Below are 19938 nucleotides of genomic sequence, written 5' to 3'. Positions count from 1 at the left end.
CTCCCCATGGCTGCAGCCCTGTGCAAACACTAATCTATTTAAAAGCAGTTACCTCTTGGTGTGGCTATCTTGACAGATGTGCCTATTCTGGACACTTCACATAAATGAAATTGCGTAACAGGTGCTAAACCTTCCTTTTGAGGTAAAATCAAAAACACAGATTTAAATATGTAACCCTTCTTTTGTTACTTTCATCATTTTCATTTGGCATGCATATCATTTCAGTTTTTTTTTTTTCTATATGTTGTTCTTTCAGAAACATATTTTTAAGAACAATAAGATCTAGTCTTGTTTTCAGGAACACCTAGGTTGTCTAGTTATAAACATTGATCTAATTTAAAATTTTTTCTTATATGTCCTGTGTGGAGTTCCTGCTGTGGTACAGTGGGTTAAAAATCTGATTGTAGTGGCTCAGGTCACTGTGAAGGCATGGGTTCTATCCCCAGCCTGGCACACTGGGTTATAGGATCCTGTGTTGCTCCAGCTACAGTGTAGGTCACAGCTGTGGCTCAGATTAAGATCCTGGCCAGGGAATTTCAAAGTGCCATGGGTGGGGCCTTAAAAAAAAAGTCCTATATTATCATTATTTGTTTAAAAGTGCAAATTAGTACTTAGAGTCTTCAGATTTAGCATTCCCTTTAATTCCTTCACTGTTGCATCAATGTTGGTTAACTCATTGTGATGTAGCAAGAGTATATGCAATGAAGGCAAATAGTGCAGACCTAAAAAAAAAACAAATCAAAATATGTTTAATAGTTTTAAACATTCTGATGCTGATTAAACATGCTAACTAAACAAAAGCAGAGAATACATTACATCTGGTGAAAGGAAGAATTATCAATAACATGATGAATTATTATTAAGAACACAACCAGGGAGTTCCTGCTGTGGCTCAGTGGGTTATAAACCCAACTAGTATTCATGAGGATACTGGTTCGATCCCTGGTCTTACTCAGGAATCCTGGGTTAAGGATCCAGCATTGCCGTGAGCTGCAGTGTAGGTCGCAGATATGGCTCAGATCCCACGTAGCTGAGGCATAGGCCAACAGCTGTAGCTCCAATTCAACCCCTAGCCTGGGAAATTCCATATGCTGCAGGTGTGACCCTAAAAAGCAAAAATTGATTGTGATTTGGGTGTAGACTCAATTTCTTTCCACTGTTTTTGTTTTTGATTTTTCTGTAGCAATGATTTTGTCTGATTTTGAAGTGGTTATTTTCCTTATCTTTCTTTGCTTTGGTTTGTTTTGCCAATATTGCTTATTTTATGATACCAATCAAGGAAATAATTATTCAAGCAATATCTCACCCCAAATTTCTCAACTAAATATTTATCTTTACACAATAGGAAGCCAAGTATTTCTATAATTTTATTGATTCTAAATTTCACATTTTCCTACTTTTGAATATAAATGAAAGTGGGTTGTGTTTTTGCAACTCCTGTATCATAGCTGAATTACCGAGACTTCCTCTCTTCATGGAACATGGAATCAGAGTGGGTCTCAAATTTATGATATTTTGATTCTATGACATTATATCAAAGAAAAATATTTTGTACTATATTTTGTATCTCATGATCATAGTATATCATGTACTTTTACACCTAGCTTGAAATTGTCAGAGATTGTTGCATATGTATAATTAACTCAGTGTACAACAGAAATTTGACTGGAAAAAATTATAGCCAGTAAAAACATTTAAGGTTATTTACAGGCGTTCCTATGATGGCTCAGTGGTTAGCGAACCCGACCAGCATCCATGAGGATGCACGTTCAATCCTGGGCCTCTCTCGGTGGGTTAAGGATCTGGCATTGCCATGAGCTGTGGTGTAGGTCGCAGACGTGGCTCAGATCCCATGTTGTTGTGGCTGTGGCGTAGGCTGGCAGCTACAGTTCCAATTGGACCCCTAGCCTGAGAACCTCCATATGCTGTGGGTGCAGACCTAAAAGGACAAAAAAGCCAAAAAAAAAAAAAAAAAAGATTTACAAAATTGTTATTTTTATTAATGCTCCCAAACTAAGTTTGCTTCCACAATATCTAGTTGGTGTCCAACTGTGCAGTAAAATGGCAAAATTTCTATGCTAAGAAAAAGATTATTTTATATCTTAAATAAGACACATGACAATATTAAATTAAAACCATAATCCAGCGCATCTTAGAATAAGATGTACATAACACTAAAAAACAGTAGATTCCATTACATATTTTCAACAGAAATGTTAAAATAGATTTTTGCATGCCTTAAACAACAACATAGTTGAAAGTTACTATTGAATTGAAAATCAGTTCAATCAAAAGAGATTTAAGACCTTACCTTCTATATCAAATATTGCATTGTTGTTTAGATATAGTTCTGCCAAACAATAGTTTCTAGTTAGAAATGTTATTCCATGGAGCTGAAAGTGAGAGTTAGAGAAAAATAACCTTTCTACAATAATTATACATAATTACATATACATATATAAATTTAATTAGAACCATAGAAGTTCAGCGTTTGCTGTTACTATTAATTGCTTGTGACCTTTGGTCTGGGCTCTGTGTTTATTTGGATTGTCTACGAGGACATGTGTGATAAAAGGGGCGTTTTTAGCTAACTTAATACAAACCTTTCTTACCACATCTCCACCAAACTCTCTTGCATGGTTTTCAAAGCCTCTGTAATCTGGCCTAGCCCTTTTACTCTAACAACATTTCCTACAGTTCTGCTCCATATGTTCTCATTGGCTCTGGCTCCGTATACCCACTAATTCACCATCACATGTTATTAAATGCCTATTATGTGCCAAAGGCTCTCTCCTCAGATAATGCTGAGCCGTTTCTGCATCTGTGTATGAGTCATGATTTCTCTTTGCCTGCATGACTGTTCTTCCTGGTACATTTCTGATTATTCTCAAGGATCTGCCCTAGGCCAGCAAGGCCTATCAGACCATGCCCGAGCAGGCTGCCACAGGAAGCTTCCATTGCTCCAGAGATTTGTTGAGACCATTCTTTGATCTCTTTGCATCTTACTGCTGTGTTCTCACTCTGATTTGACCCACTTTTTGTTTCTCTGAACTTCCTCCTGCTCCAGCACTTTAAGTAGATCTCCTGAAAGATGATCTAATTCTCTTTCTTTCTCTTTCTTTATGTCCCAGTCTATGAACCATTTCCCCTTCTCAGGATCATTGTCCTTTAGGTCATCAGATCTCAATTTAGCAGAAGACTGTAATCTGAATATACACTGAGGTCAGACCCAGTGCTAACACCTCAACTAGCCACCATCCCCAAGGAGAACAAGGCACAGCATACATAATTCTATCATTTCACAGCTCATTTTTTAAAATAAAGCCTTTCCTGACAACCTCCATGCACAGGAACCTCCATTTTCTTGACCACATTCCACCATTTCCTTTGACTTGAGCAATTAATTAGTTGATCACTAGCTTTGAGTCTTCCTTAAGGAAAGAAACCATATTTCTTTAGTATCTTACCCTGCCCACTTCCCCATTCCCTAAAAACATTTTGAAGTTGCATCTGACTTTTAAGATTAAATCAGAAATTCAGTGTGTATGAATTAGAAATAGTCAAAGTCACTTCTTGAAAATTCCCCATTAAGAATTGTGTACACAGTAGGAGTATTTACCTCTAAACTGAAGTCAGAAATGTTTCTGTTCCCTGTAAGAAGAATCCCATTAAATTTGACAGAATTTTTTGAGTTATGAGGATAAGACAAGGTCAAGTCATAGGATGGGGCAGGTATGTTCTTAAAGCAGCACTTGTTAAGTGTAAAAAAATGCTAATTTTACTGCTTTAATACAGGATCTAGCAGGAAGCAGAATCTCATGAAATACTTATTGACCAAGTGCTTACTAATTTACATATACAAAAATACATGCTCATGATTGTAAATTAGCTTCACACGTTTATTAAATTTTCTCAAAGAAACTGATGTCCTCAGTTAAATAGGACTGTTTTGACCTTTGCTGGACTGATTCACTTAGGTGCCAACCGATCTGATTTAGCGAGGATTTTTTGGAAAAAAAAATTTTTTAAGGAGAAAAGTTAGCTTTATTGCTTTGCCAGGCAAAGGGGGCCACAGCAGGCTAATGCCTTAAAGACTGTGCCCCAAGGATTTGCTGGAAATTTTATTCATATCTCCTCCTATCTCAGGAAAGCTATTTTAGATTTGCATCCAAAGTTTGAAAATAGGTTTTTTTAAAATGAATTTTCTTTAATTTTTTTCTCATATTTGTGACAGTCACAAATTATGAAGCTATAAAGGCTCATGTGGGGAGTTCCTGTTGTGGCACAGAGGAAACAAATCCAATTAGGAACCATGAGGTGGCAGGTTCAATCCCTGGCCTCACTCAGTGGGTTAAGGATCCAGTGTGGCTGTGAGCTATGGCGTAGGTCACAGACGCAGCTTGGATCCTGTGTTGCTGTGGTGTAGGCTGGCAGCTGTAGTTCCAATTCGACTCCTAGCCTGGGAACCTCCATATGACGAGGGTGCAGCCCTAAAAAGCAAAACAAACAAACAAACAAACAAAAAAAGCACATGTGCTGCTCATCTTATTATTATTATTATTATTTTTTGTCTTTTTTTTGTCTTTTTGCTATTTCTTGGGCCGCTCCCGCGGCATATGGAGGTTCCCAGGCTAGGGGTCTAATCAGAGCTGTAGCCACCGGCCTATGCCAGAGCCACAGCAACGCAGGATCCGAGCTGCGTCTGTGACCTACACCTCAGCTCACGGCAACACCAGATCGTTAACCCACTGAGCAAGGGCAGGGATCGAACCCGCAACCTCATGGTTCCTAGTCGGATTTGTTAACCACTGTGCCACAAGGGGAACTCCTGCTCATCTTATTATTTCACAGATTCATCTATACCAAATTATGTGAGCACTGGTACAGGAGAACCAGCAGTAATTCCACCTCAGCTTTTGCTTAGCTGTGAGAGGAGCTGTATTTCCCCAGGTAGGAGGGACCATTCAGCACAGTGAGGGTTGGCTCCCAGTTGGCTTCCTACCCCTTTCTCCTCTTCTTGCTGGCCTTCTGACAGCAACTCCCATCCTCTGTCCTTCTCCTCACCACTCCCTGATCTAATGACAGCCACACCTAACATCAGCCTAGAAAGAACACCAGTCACCAGTTTTCTCTTTTATTTTTCTTCAGTTGCCTACTTGACCACATATTAACAGAATGTTACTTAATTCTTTGAGGTTTTGATTTCTCTTGCATTACACACTAACATAAGAATACTAATAAACTCAATTTCATCTTGATTATAGAACAGTAATTTTCCCAAGAGCATTAACATCTTTGGAACATGATTACTGGAATTTTAAGACTGAACTATTTGCTGAGGTGAAATGAATGGGGAGAATGGAGTGGAAAGAGATAAAACCAGATTATGAGGACCCTGGGGAGCTATTAAGAGATTTCCTGCAGAGTAATGTTATTGCCCAGTTTTATTTCAGACAGAAAATGGCAGAGAAGAATATGGTGTAGAAGAAAGAGTAAGTATAATGGCAGGAAATGAATAAAAGGGTGTTATGCTAATTCAGAAGACTATCTGGGTCCCAGAGTAGAGTAATAACAGTGGGAGAAGATATAAGTAGAGGGAATTGAGAGTTATTCCAGGGTAGGATTCACAGGACTTAATAGACATTGCAGTGTGACAAGTTGTTGGATTCAAGATGTAGGCATGGGAATTGGAAGACATGCTGATTGTGCTGACACTCAAACCACTGTTAAAATGTTATTATAATTATCCATTTAGAAAAATCTACACTATTTATTCTAAAGACTGACATAGGATTTATAGTGAATGTGACGTTTCGCAAATCATATATCTTAGCTCAAGGCTTGGCATATAGCAAGTGCTCAATAAATACTAGCTATTATTATATACTATTTAACCATTATTATTTTTTATAGAGCTGAGAGCACTTACATTTAGGGTAAAGCACTTGCAGGTAACCACTGAAGTATTAAAGGGGAAAAATTTATGCCAGAGTGAATTTAAAATTAAGGAGGCATTCTTTTAAAGCAGGATTTCTCAGCCTCCATAACTACTGACCTTTTGGGCCAGATAATTCTTTGTTGGGATTGAGGGAGGAGCTGGCTTGTGGATTGTAGTATGTTTGACAGCATCCCTAGTCCTTTTTCACTAGATCCCAATAGCACACACACCCCAGTTGTGAAAATCAAAATGGTCTCCAGACATTGCCAAATATTCCCTTCGTATGTGTGAGGTGGAGGAGGGGCTGCAAAGTCACTCCTAGTTGAGAACTGATAATTTAGAGACAAGGATAGAGTCATATTTATTAAAAGCTTATTATGAGCTCGGCAGTAAGCTCGATGTTTTCACCAGCATTATCTGATATGATCCTTACAATAGTTCATGTTATTTGCTTTATCCCTTACTTACCTAGGAGGAAACTAAGGCTCAGAGAAGCTAAACAATTTTCTCAAGGTGACAGAGCAAGGATCCAAACCAAGCCTGACTCTCAAATCAAAAGCTGGCACATAGTACATCATATCATAATATGTATTCCAGAAATTAATTTTTCTCTAGTATTTCAGCAATAACAAAAATATTTAAAATAAACTGAAATAATTTGGCATGAAATGGAAAAAAAGAAGTATAATAATCCCTAAATATACATATATATGGCAAAATACTAATGTTTTCTGGAATAAATAAATAAATAAATATATATATATATATGCATGCACTGTGTGTATATATTGAGTTTGGTTCAGTCTCCAGAGTCCTTGTTGGAACAACTGAGGTTTATTATCACCCAAGGTATGAAGCTGAGTTGTCAGTCAAGCTTATTCCCAGACCCAGCTTGAGTCACTGGCTTGACTTGCCCCACCCACCTGATCTAATCTTGATCTCTCAAGTGATCTGGGTTTCTTTCAAAAATTGCTCCAACCTGGCTGCCCTATCTCAAGCTAACTTTGCATCCTGCAGGCACTGCTCTATCATGTCTCCACCCCTTAGGAAGTTTTCCTTATATTTTATCAATGACCTTCCTGAAGAACCTAGACAGATGCATATGACTGCCAATCAATCCAAACTAAAACAACTACCCAACACTGGTGCTAAGTAACATCATATACAAGTAAGAGTACTTGCTCTTGGCTTCTTCCACCTTGCCTTTCAGCATTCCTTTTTCTCCTTCTGGCATCCTATTACCCCTGAACATCCCAGTTCATGCCCTTTCAACGTACTCTAGGGTCTCTTCTGCAGATTCATAGAGGTAAACTATTATATCGTTGATAGGCCTCAAGATTGCCATCTCAGGGATATTAGGGGATTGTGATCAATGAGTCTCTAATTGTTGACTTTCAGGTCAATTTGAATATACACTGCATTGTGAGAAGACTTCTGAGTATCCTTCAACTTATGTTCCATAATAATTTCCTAAAATACCAGCTTATAAAATCAGCTTTAGGGACTATGTTCACTACATTGAAATAATGCCATGAATATAAAGAATGACTTCAAAATTTTTCTATTATTGTGAAACAAGACCACAGAACTCTAGACTGGGAAGGAAACTTCAGAATTATACACATGAGATTGTGTAGGTGAGGAAAATGACTTCCGGTTAAAGGTTTAGATTGTAAACACATATCTAATTTTTTTCCATCGAAAAATTCATCTAAAATGCAATAAAATATTTTTTAAAAGATGTACATTCATAAGGACAGGGAAAACAGAAAATTAGACCATAACAATACAGTTTCAAAAGCTGAAAACCACACAGTCTAGTGGTAATAGAATTAATAAATAAGAAAGCCAAATTCTAAACCAGAAAACAACCTAATATTTATACCACACTATTCTAAAAAGACTCAGTGACTGGAAGAGAAGGTAAAGAGGAGGTGATTAAATGAGCATTACTGAAAACTTTCTAAGAAGCAATTCTATTTCTCAAGAATGTTCCCAGTATAACCACATGGCAACTGGACCTCTCCTACTATTGGATAAAAGACAGAGTCCTGGACAAGCAGACACTAGACAGAGGTAAATCCAGAGGTTCCCACTGATTATTGGAAGGTTTAGGAAATGTCTGTATATGGTATGTTGAGAGTTCCCAGTCCTATTTCCCCAGCTTGGCTCTCAGAATGCTGGCAGCCAGGTCTTTATAACATAATCTTATTATATAGAAAGGTAATATAATAACAACATTTAGAGGGGTAAAATAGCCCTCAGAAATTAAAAACATGAAAGCAGATATTAAAATGTAATAGGAGACTTGGAAGCGAATGTTGAAGAAATGATCAGAGAAAAAAAAGAGGAGTTCCCGTCATGGTTCAGCAGTTAACGAACCCGACTAGCATCCATGAGGATGGGGGTTCAATCCCCTAGCCTTGCTCAGTCAGTTAAGGATCTGAAGTTGCCATGAGCAGTGGTGTAGGTCACAGATATGGCTCAAATCTGGTGTGGCTGTGGCTGTGGCTGTGGGATAGGCCGGTGGCTACAGCCCTGATTTGACCCCTGGCCTGGGAACCTCCATATTCCACCAGTGTGGCCCTAAAAGACAAAAAGAAAAAAAGAAGAAGAAAGAAAGAAAGAAAAAGAAAGAGAAAATAAAAGACTATTAGAAGACTAGTTCAGTAGTTCAACATTAGCATAGGAGTCCCAGAAAGAACAGTGAACATAGAAGAGAAGGAAACCAGCAATATACTTCAAGAAAAATTCCCCAAACTGAAAAACATGAGTTTCTAGATTGAAATTTCCCTAAACTCAGCAGAAGAGATGAAAACAGACCCATATCAAGGCACATCACTGGGAAATGTCAGAACATTGCCCTCCAGACAGAAAACATGCATACATACAGAAGCCGTATTCAAGGATCAGGAATCAGTACTTAGAATGGCTTCACACTCCTCAATAGCTACCCTGAAACCTAGAGGACAGTGGAGTGACGCCTCATCTCTAATCTAGGATTCTGTCAGCAAATGAGCCAAAATCTTGATCCAAATATGAGCACTGAGGAGTTCTCGTAGTGGCTCAGTGGTTAACGAATCCAACTAGGAACCATGAGGTTTCGGGTTCAATCCCTGGCCTTGCTCAGTGGGTTAGGGATCCGGCATTGTCGTGAGCTGTGGTGTAGGTCGCAGACATGGCTCAGATCCTGCATTGCTGTGGCTCTGGCACAGGCCAGCAGCTACAGCTCTGATTAGACCCCTAGCCTGGGAACCTCCATATGCCATGAGCATGGCCCTGGAAAAGACAAAAAAATAAATAAATTAAAAAAAATATGAGCACTGAACAAACACAATTGCAGGCATGTACAATATTTTATTTTATTATTTTTTTGTACAATATTTTAAAAAAATCACCGCATGGAACCACTTTTCAGGAAGCCACTGGAGAATGTAGTTCAGAAAAATGAAAGACACACAATTTAATAGATGAGGCATTAAAATACAATAGAGAGCAAAGGGAATGACCAGGATGGTGATGAAGGATGGTTAAAACTCTGCACACAGGTACACAGGGCAGGAAGTCCAAAGTGGAACAAGTTGGAAGGTTCTGCTCAGATTTTTTCAAGAAGAAGAAAATAACTGAATGAATACCTTGAATTGATTTGGTCAATTGGCAGAGAGTTTGGGTTGAATAAGTAATAGTAACCAACAAAGAGTGTATTAGTTTGCTAGGACTGCATAACAAATACCACAGACTGGGTGGCTTAAACAAGAGAAATTTACTTCCTCAGAGCTCTGGGGTAGAAGTCCAAGATCAAGGTGTTGGCAAGACTTTGAGGCCTGTCTCCTTGGCTTGTACATAGCCATCTTCTGGCATCTTCACATGGTTTTCTTTCTGTATGTGCACGTCTATTTCTCCCCCCATCTCTCTCCATATCCTAATCTCCTCCTCCTATGAAGACACCTGTCATATTGAATTAGAGCCCACCCTAATGACTCCCTTTTAAGGTCACTGCCTCTGTCAAGGCCTTATCCCATTCTGAGGTATTAGGGGCTAAGGCTTCAACATATGAATTTGGGGGAATTCAGCCCATAACAAAAAGGTACTTATGGAATCACACAAGTACAAAATTCAGGAAAGTAGAGGAAATAAAATAAAGGAAAAATAAAGAGATCTTAATACATGGCTTAATTCTGGAGAACACAAATTATCATAACAATGTAACCAGTGAATATGATTCAACCAAAATAACAATATAGCTATATCAGGGAATGGGAAATGGAAAGTACGTGTGGGTGTGGAAAGTATGGAAGTGGGGGCAGGAAAGAGAAAGAATTAAGTTCTCTTCTTTGTGGAAACTGAATAGCTCTTGCATAAAAGTGAAAAATCAACTAGCACCAAAACCAGCATGTGACTTTGAGACACTGATAAAATAACAAAAGCTTACTTAAAAGAATTGAAAGTTGTTGCATATGAGGACTGAAAAACTAAGAGAACGGTGTGGGGAAATATTGCTAACTTTTAGAATTAGCTAATTCCTTGAATGATTATAAGACATGCAGCTGTCAAAACAATTTTTTAAAAAGAGTAGGTTATTAATATTCATTCTGTGCTTACTATGTGTGATTTTCTTTGTTCAATACTTCACATATGCCACTGCCTTTCTTTATCCTGAGAGCCCTTAAAGTAGTTATGAAGAATAAATTCCTCGTATATTACATAAGAAGAAACAGAACTCTAGACAGATTTTGTGATTTGCTAAATATTATCATCTGATTAGCGACAGGATTATAACTGTACCTGAGCTCTCCATTCAACATCCACTTATTAAATATTTATTCTGCTCCAGATTCTACCAGGAATTATATATGTAGATTCTGGTGCTATTCTTTTAATTCTCATCTTTTTAAACATTTTCTAATGAAAAACAGGACACACTAGTCATTACTCTTTAGCTTCCTAGCATTGAATTCCCCCCCCCACACACACACAATTCAAGGAATTCCTCATCTAATGAGCTTTGGTGGGAATCAGAACCTACTCCCCATTAGGGAAGGTGTTCTCTGATGCATGCACTCTGAACTTCAATTCAAGAACTAGTAGGGCAAAGAAGTGGAGACGTTTTAATGTTAAATCTCATGGTGGCAGAGAAGGAGACCGCAGCTATTATGTGCCAGCACAGTGCTAAATTCAGGGGTTATAGCTGTGAACAAAACAGACAAAAATCCATGTTTTTTTCCTAGTGGGGAGAGAGTAAACAAACAATAAATACAATAAATAAATTATAAGTGCTGTGGGAAAAGACAAAGCATGGAGATTGGGAGTGCTAGCAGGGAGATGATGTTATATTTTATAAGGACATTCAGGGTACGCCTGACAGAGGAAGTAATATTTAAACAAATTCTCCCTCTCTCTCTCTTTTTTTTTTTTTTGCTTTTTAGGGACATACCTGCAGCATATGGACGTTCCCAGGCTAGGGGTCAAATGGGAGATGTAGCTGCCAGTCTACCCCACGGCCACAGCAATGCCAGAACTAAGCCACGGCAGAACCTACACCACAGCTCGCGGCAATGCTAAATCCTTAACCACACTTAACGAGGCCAGGGATCAAACCTACATCCTCATGGATACTAGTTGTGTATGTTACTGTTGAGCCACAACAGGAACTCCCAAATAGATTCTTAGTGAAGGGAAGGAAGTAGGCCACTAGAATATCTGTAGGAGGAGCACTTGGCGACTAGCCAGAGCATAAGTCCAGAGATAACAGGCTGCCTGATGCTGTGGGCAGAGTGAGCTGGGAGAAAAGGCAGGTAATGGGGTCAGAGAGGTTTGGAGCCTTGTAGGTACTATCCCCTACATCCCCAAATGCACAGGACAGCTCCCACAACTAAGAATTACTCAGTTCAAAAGGTCAGTAGTACCAAGGTTGAAACACCTGGGGGCAAAGACATCTAGATAGACCATAGATGAAAGGACATGATAAAATATTGAAAAATTCTATAGTTAGGTGTTATTTGAAAGTATATTATTGAATGTTTGAGTATTGAAATCACAATATCCCCTAAACTTATATAAAACTCTAAGTATTAGTTGGGAACGATTTTAACAATATACACTTAATTATAAAAGGAGAAAAAAAATTTCAATATACTTTTAGGATTTTTAAGTTAATTTTTACGATGTTCTTCTCCAATAAGTAAAAATAGTGCATTCCTTTGTACATTAATTTAGCAACCTAAGTGTCCATCAACACATGAATGGGTAAAGATGTGATATATATACACAATGGAATATTACGCAGCCATAAAAAGAATGAAATAATGTCATTTGCAATAACATGGATGGACCTAGAAATTATCACACTATGTGAATTATCTATGCCAGACAAAGACAAATATCATATGATATTGCTTGTGTGGAATATTAAAAAAAGGGATACAAATGAACTTATTTACAAAACAGAAATAGACATACAGAGATAGAAAAGAAATTTTGGTTACCAAAGGGGAGGTAGAGAGAGGGATAAATTAGATTGGGATTAATGTATACATACTACTCAGTGTAAAATAAATAACCAATAAAGGCCTACTGTTTAGCACAGGGAACTCTACTCAATATTCTGTATAACCTAAATGGGAAAGGAATTTGAAAAAGAATGGATGTATGTACTTACTGTACTCCTGAAACTAACATTGTATTTTATTTTACGATATCAACATTGTTAAATCTGTATTTCAATAAAAAATTTAAAAAATTTATGTGTAATACCTGGAACAAAATCTACACTTTAAAAATATTCAGAAATAATTACTTCTATAGAAAGCAGACTTTCATTTTCATGTTTTCCCCTCTATCCCATGTTCTTGAAATTCTTATTTTTTTTCCAAAAAAAAAAAAACAAAACATTTTACCTTTCTTGGCTAAATCATTTAAAATCATAACTAGATACAAGCATTGAAGTTTTGTTTTGTTTTGTTTTGTTTCTTTTTGGGGCTGCACTCGCGGCATATGGAGGTTCCCAAGCTAGGGGTCAAATCAGAGCTCTAGCTGCTGGCCTATATCACAGCATAGCAATGCAGGATCCAAGCCACGTCTACAACCTACACCACAGCTCACAGCAACACTGGATCCTTAACCCACTGAGTAAAGCCAGGGATGGAACCCGCATCCTCATGGATGCTAGTCAGATTCGTTAACCACTGAGCCACGACGGGAACTCCTGAAGTTTTATTTAGGTTATTTATGTTGACTTACTTTCTTGAAAAGATTTTAAATATCTGGAAAAATAAAATTCTCTCAACAAAGTTGACATAAGAGATATAATTAATATCACCCTGAGGTAACAGAAACATGTAAGAGCCCAAAATTATATGGAATGCATGTTTGTTCATTTTATTCTTTAATTGCTCCTATGCGCTAGCATGGGGGTTGTGCTGCTCTAAATCATTTTTTGAAACAACGTATGGTATGTATAAACAAACAAATAGATTACATATATGCAAACATGACTGAAGGAACCAACTAAAATTTGCATGTTGCAAAGCTACCTGGCAAAAAGTAATGTTATTCAAAGAGTTTTTTTACAAATATATAAAACTATACATTAAAAATAATTATTTCAATTTTAAAATTGTGATTTGCTAATTTTGCACATCACTATTTCTTTCTAAAATATATAAATTTGTGCTATTTACCAGATTCTCAACATATGCTGCAAGTCTGGGAGATAGGAAAAAATAACATCTTTATGACATACAAGAGTGAACTCACAATCTTTTTTTTTTTTTGTTTTTTGTTTTTTTGTTTTTCTTTTAGGTTTTTAGTGGAAATTCTTTTTTTTTTTTTTTTTTTTTTTTTTTTTTTTTTTTTAATTTTATTTTCCCACTGTACAGCAAGGGGGTCAGGTTATCCTTACATGTATACATTACAATTACAGTTTTTCCCCCACCATTTCTTCTGTTGCAACATGAGTATCTAGACATAGTTCTCAATGCTATTCAGCGGGATCTCCTTGTAAATCTATTCTATGTTGTGACTGATAAGCCCAAGCTCCCGATCCCTCCCACTCCCTCCCCCTCCCATCAGGCAACCACAAGTCTCTTCTCCAAGTCCATGATTTTCTTTTCTGAGGAGATGTTCATTTGTGCTGGATATTAGATTCCAGTTATAAGTGATGTCATATGGTATTTGTCTTTGTCTTTCTGGCTCATTTCACTCAGGATGAGATTCTCTAGTTCCATCCATGTTGCTGCAAATGGCATGATGTCATCCTTTTTTATGGCTGAGTAGTATTCCATCGTGTATATATACCACCTCTTCCGAATCCAATCCTCTGTCGATGGACATTTGGATTGTTTCCATGTCCTGGCTATTGTGAATAGTGCTGCAATGAACATGCGGGTGCATGTGTCTCTTTTAAGTAGAGCTTTGTCCAGATAGATGCCCAAGAGTGGGATTGCAGGGTCATATGGAAGTTCTATGTATAGATTTCTAAGGTATCTCCAAACTGTTCTCCATAGTGGCTGTACCAGTTTACATTCCCACCAGCAGTGCAGGAGGGTTCCCTTTTCTCCACAGCCCCTCCAGCACTTGTTATTTGTGGATTTATTAATGATGGCCATTCTGACTGGTGTGAGGTGGTATCTCATGGTAGTTTTGATTTGCATTTCTCTTATAATCAGCGATGTTGAGCATTTTTTCATGTGTTTGTTGGCCATCTGTATATCTTCCTTGGAGAAATGTCTATTCAGGTCTTTTGCCCATTTTTCCATTGATTGATTGGTTTTTTTGCTGTTGAGTTGTATAAGTTGCTTGTATATTCTAGAGATTAAGCCCTTGTCAGTTGCATCATTTGAAACTATTTTCTCCCATTCTGTAAGTTGTCTTTTTGTTTTCTTTTGGGTTTCCTTTGCTGTGCAAAAGCTTTTCAGTTTGATGAGGTCCCATGGGTTTATTTTTGCTCTAATTTCTATTGCTTTGGGAGACTGACCTGAGAAAATATTCATGATGTTGATGTCAGAGAGTGTTTTGCCTATGTTTTCTTCTAGGAGTTTGGTGGTGTCCTGTCGTATATTTAAGTCTTTCAGCCATTTGGAGTTTATTTTTGTGCATGGTGTGAGGGTGTGTTCTAGTTTCATTGCTTTGCATACAGCTGTCCAGGTTTCCCAGCAATGCTTGCTGAATAGACTTTCCTTTTCCCATTTGATGTTCTTGCCTCCCTTGTCAAAGATTAATTGACCATAGGTGTCAGGGTTAATTTCCAGATTCTCTATTCTGTTCCATTGGTCTGTCTGTCTGTTTTGATACCAGTACCACACTGTTTTGATGACTGTGGCTTTGTAGTATTTCTTGAAGTCTGGGAGAGTGATGCCTCCTGCTTGGTTTTTGTTTCTCAGGATTGCTTTGGCGATTCTCGGTCTTTTGTGGTTCCATATAAATGTTTGGATTGTTTGTTCTAGTTCTGTGAAGAATGTCATGGGTAATTTGATAGGGATTGCATTGAATCTGTAGATTGCTTTGGGTAGGATGGCCATTTTCACAATATTGATTTTTCCAATCCAGGAACATGGAATATCTTTCCATTTTTTTACATCTTCTTTGATTTCTTTGATTAAGGTTTTATAGTTCTCGGCATATAGGTCCTTTACCTCTTTGGTTAGGTGTATTCCGAGGTATTTGATTTTGTGAGGTACAATTTTAAAAGGTATCGTATTTTTGTATTCCTTTTCTAATGTTTCATTGCTGGTATACAGAAATGCAACTGACTTCTGAATGTTAATCTTATATCCTGCCACTTTGCTGAATTTATTAATCAGTTCAAGGAGTTTTGGGGTTGAGTCCTTAGGGTTTTCTAGGTATAGAATCATGTCATCTGCATACAGTGACAGTTTGATCTCTTCTCTTCCTATATGGATGCCTTTGATTTCTTTTGTTTGTCTAATTGCTGTGGCTAAGACTTCCAAAACGATGTTGAAGAGCAGTGGTGAGAGTGGGCATCCCTGTCTTGTTCCAGATTTGAGTGAGAAGGCTTTCAGTTTTTCCCCATTGAGGATTATATTTGCTGTGGGTTTATCATAAATGGCTTTGATTATATTCAGGAATGTTCCCTCTATACCCACTTTGGCGAGGGTCTTGATCACGAATGGATGTTGAACTTTGTCAAATGCTTTTTCTGCATCTATTGAGATGATCATATGATTTTTGACTTTTTTTTTGTTAATGTGGTGTATGATGTTGATTGATTTGCGTATGTTGAACCATCCTTGTGAACCTGGGATGAACCCAACCTGGTCATGGTGTATAATTTTTTTGATATGTTGTTGGATTCGGTTGGCTAAGATTTTGTTGAGAATTTTTGCATCTATATTCATCAATGATATTGGGCGATAGTTTTCTTTTTTGGTGGTATCTCTGCCTGGTTTTGGAATGAGGGTGATGGTGGCCTCATAGAATGTCTTTGGGAGTTTTCCTTCTTCTTCAACCTTTTGAAAGAGTTTAAGGAGGATGGGCACCAATTCCTCTTTATATGTTTGATAAAATTCACCTGTGAAGCCATCTGGTCCTGGGCTTTTATTTGTAGGGAGTGATTTTATGACCTCTTCAATTTCATTTCTGGTGATTGGTCTGTTCAGTTGGTCTGTTTCTGCTTGATTCAGTTTTGGCAGGCTGTAAGATTCTAGAAAATTGTCCATTTCTTCCAGATTGTCAAACTTATTGCCATATAGTTGTTCATAGTATTCTCTTATGGTTTTTTGTATTTCTGCTGTATCCGTTGTGATTTCTCCTTTTTCATTTATAATTTTGGTGATTTGGGTTCTTTCTCTCCTCTTTTTAGTGAGTCTGGCCAGGGGTTTATCAATTTTGTTCACCTTTTCAAAGAACCAGCTCTTGGTTTTATTAATTTTCTCTATTGTTTTTTGAACTCACAATCTTTATCTTAAAGTGACTTTGCTCATTTTAGTGTGGAAAAACATTATTATAAATAAGTATCTTGATTATTTTGTAGATGATAAAGTTTATAAACAATGACTTTGCCAGAAGAGTTATTTTTATTTAAATTTAGCTTGTAAAATTTGTCAACTGATCAGTTTTTGCTACATGTCAGAAGTTCAGAATCCATTTTGGACAATTGCTCAATGAGACATTATACATTATATACAGCTTTTCTTATCTGTGCCACAGTAATCTGTGACAAATGAAACAACCAAAGTACTGCTAGTTCTAGAAATACGATAATTGTGGCGCTAATATTATAAGCTTATTATTAAATATTTGTAAGAAACATTCTGAGGCAATGGGACAAAACACAAATAGATCGAATCTATATAGACCATTTGAAACTGTAGAATAAAATACAAATCACTTAGATAAGTCATCTGAGCAGACCCAGCTTAGAAAAGCTGAAAAAGATGAACTGTGAGCTAAAGTTCCCTTAGTCAGGCTTACTAGAAAATGAGACCAGTCAGGGTGTCTTTACAAGATCAGTTAATTTGCACATAAGAGCAGCTGCCTTCCAAAGATGACATAGAAAGAGAGGAACTGTAAAACCAGTGAGTATGTACCCAATACATACTTCGGAGAGCTTCATGGAGGAAGCAGGGATGCCTGAACAAACCTGGGAAAGCTGGGGCATTGCAAGTCCTTAGAAACAACTTGGACCCATTTAATATGATGGTTCAGGGTCAGACCAGAAGCTCAGTTTTATTATCCACTAGGTAAAAATGGGGAGAAGTGTGCACCCTTTTAGCATATGAGGCTCCAAACTACATTCATTCATTGTTTCCCCAAACCACTGCTTTCTCTCATTCCATTCCAGGCATTTTGCAACCATAATGCCCTCACTGGGAGCACAGCCTCTCTCTCTGTCCTTCCTAATTCTATCACTGAAGCAGGTACCATCACCTTTGCATTATAATTCTAAATATTTACATTCCTCTGTCAACATTGATGTTTTTCACCATGTTTTTCCATACCATTTCTATACTAGCACAGTAAGTTCTTATTGGCCAACCTAATGTAATCTAGATTTTTAAAGAAAACTAATAATCAAAATTTTACATATGAATTTTGAAGTACTATTATAGCTAACACGTCCATCAGCATCTTGTATCCTGAATGAGATTTTTAATTTTTCAAGGAGTGTGAATACTCAGGCATCTTGGCAATCAGTAAATTACTGATCAATAGAAAAACTCACATTAGCTTATTCATTCATCCCATGACCAAGTAAAACTTATTTCAAATATTATATTATTTGAAATAAGGATTATATGGACTAAATAAGTCTATTTTTAAAGAACAAAGTTAAGTGATGGTTATTTTGGAAATAATATAATTTGTTGAATATAAATAACCAAACTCAGGAACAGAATTTAGCTCTCTGTAGCACCCTTTCCCCATCAATCCCCCTTCAAAAGCAAAAGTACAGTTGTTAACAGTGTATGCAATTCCTTCCTAAGTACATAATATATCCGTTGAGTCGCTTGTGTGAAAATTCAATGACTGGCTGAAGGTGGGACAGTGTCCACAAGAAAGCCAAAAAATATTACAAAATCCCTAATTGCCAACATTTGTACATGTTCTTTCCTTCAAAATTGAACAATGAACACCCCACGGAACACACATGAAAAACAGAGCTTAGTCACTTTTCCCATGCTTAAGGAGTTACATCTTTTTCTAATCAGAGGTCACACACTGTGACCCAGGATAATTTTGGCAGAGTGTTTAAAAGAGTTTTGAACTTGTGTGCCCTTAAGTAGTGAGTGCACTTTGCACTTCAGTTGTTAGCTGCCTGGGCCTCAAAGGTATTTGTGTTTGTTCTCCTAGAAATTATTTCAAGCTTATGAAACTCATGCTTGCACTTAATACTAGAATAACTTACATTTTATATTTTCTACTTACTTAGTTAAAAATAAAGATGGAAAATGCAATGTAATACTGAAATACTTTCATAAACATGGCTGCTTAAGTATTCAATGCTGTGAATCTGGACTATTGCTGGATGAGCAGGCTACTGCTGGAATAATCAAATTATCATTTTTTAATCAGCTGGTGTTTGAAAGATTAAATTCAAAGTGCTAAGACTGGATCATCAATTTATAATAAATCAAATGCAAGCTGTTGGAAAGTCAAATTTTAGAAAGTTTAACATGACTAAGCATAATGGTTGTTTTGTCTTGAATTTTAGTTCACTCCTACTCTTTGATTTGGAGGGAGCTTGAAGTACCACTCAGGCCCCCACTACAGAGAAGGCAGTGGGAGGGCCCTGCCAAATAAAGCTCAGCCTCTAAGAGAAACTTCGAGGGCCAGTCAGTGACCTTGAGAATCATTCCCTGCGGTTGGGGACTTGGTGGCTTAGTGTCTGGCACTTCCTGAAGAAGCTATATCAGCTTGGGTGACAACTGGGAGGTAATGAATCCCTCTGACAGCAGGACAAAGGTGTTGCGAGTTCTGGGAAATGTATGCAGACCATTGGAGGAATGTTGATCTAGGACACTTTACAAAGAAGCCTACCCCAGTGGGCAGTTTGTCAGGGCCAGAAGATGCTCAGCTGTAAGAGCTACCAAGATACAAGAGGGGAAATCAGGAGTAGCCAGCAAAGAGCCATGAGAGTTGGAGAAACCTAGCAGGGGAGGTTCTGAATAACCCATTAAGAGAGAGAGAGGAAAAAAAAAAAAAAACTTTAATCATGTTAATAAGAGAAGATGCAAATCAAGTAAGAACTTTGTTTTTCCCCTCTCCTTTCCTCTGCCTCCATACTCCCCATTTCATACCAACCTGAGAAGACAGAGGTACTGGGGAGAGGGAAGGAAAACCACCAACCACAGCCCCTCACTAATAAAGAAAGCAGGTAGCCATCCGCAATCAACCCTAGCTAGACAAGGGATGGGAGGTGGAAGGGAGTCTCATTTATGAGTTAACATATTCATCTCCACATTTTCATTTCTGAACAGAGACTATGACTATACTCAAAAAGGACTGTAAGATTTGAACTACATAAGAGAGATAAGTCAAGA

General features: G+C 37.6%; 1 protein-coding gene across 3 annotated transcripts in view; it reads right to left on the bottom strand.

The window, feature by feature from the left end:
* Positions 1-19938, bottom strand: part of LRRC72 (leucine rich repeat containing 72) — an 89966-nt gene that overhangs the window by 13548 nt on the left and 56480 nt on the right. For all 3 annotated transcript variants that reach the window (XM_084977169.1, XM_084977170.1, XM_084977168.1), the window contains 2 exons: positions 2312-2393; positions 612-722 (listed from right to left, as the gene is read on the bottom strand). In XM_084977169.1, coding sequence (XP_084833295.1) covers positions 612-633 — 22 coding nt within the window. In that variant the 5' untranslated portion in view covers positions 634-722; positions 2312-2393. The remainder of the gene's footprint in view (positions 1-611; positions 723-2311; positions 2394-19938) is intronic.

Source organism: Sus scrofa, chromosome 9 (genome assembly GCF_054392235.1).
Source record: "Sus scrofa isolate SSC_HxYL_T2T_F1_AM1 chromosome 9, Sscrofa_HxYL_maternal_Yorkshire_Landrace_v2.0, whole genome shotgun sequence".
Classification (NCBI taxonomy): Eukaryota; Metazoa; Chordata; class Mammalia; order Artiodactyla; family Suidae; genus Sus; species Sus scrofa.
Note: the sequence above shows the minus strand (reverse complement) of the source record. Positions and strands in the feature narration are given on the sequence as shown.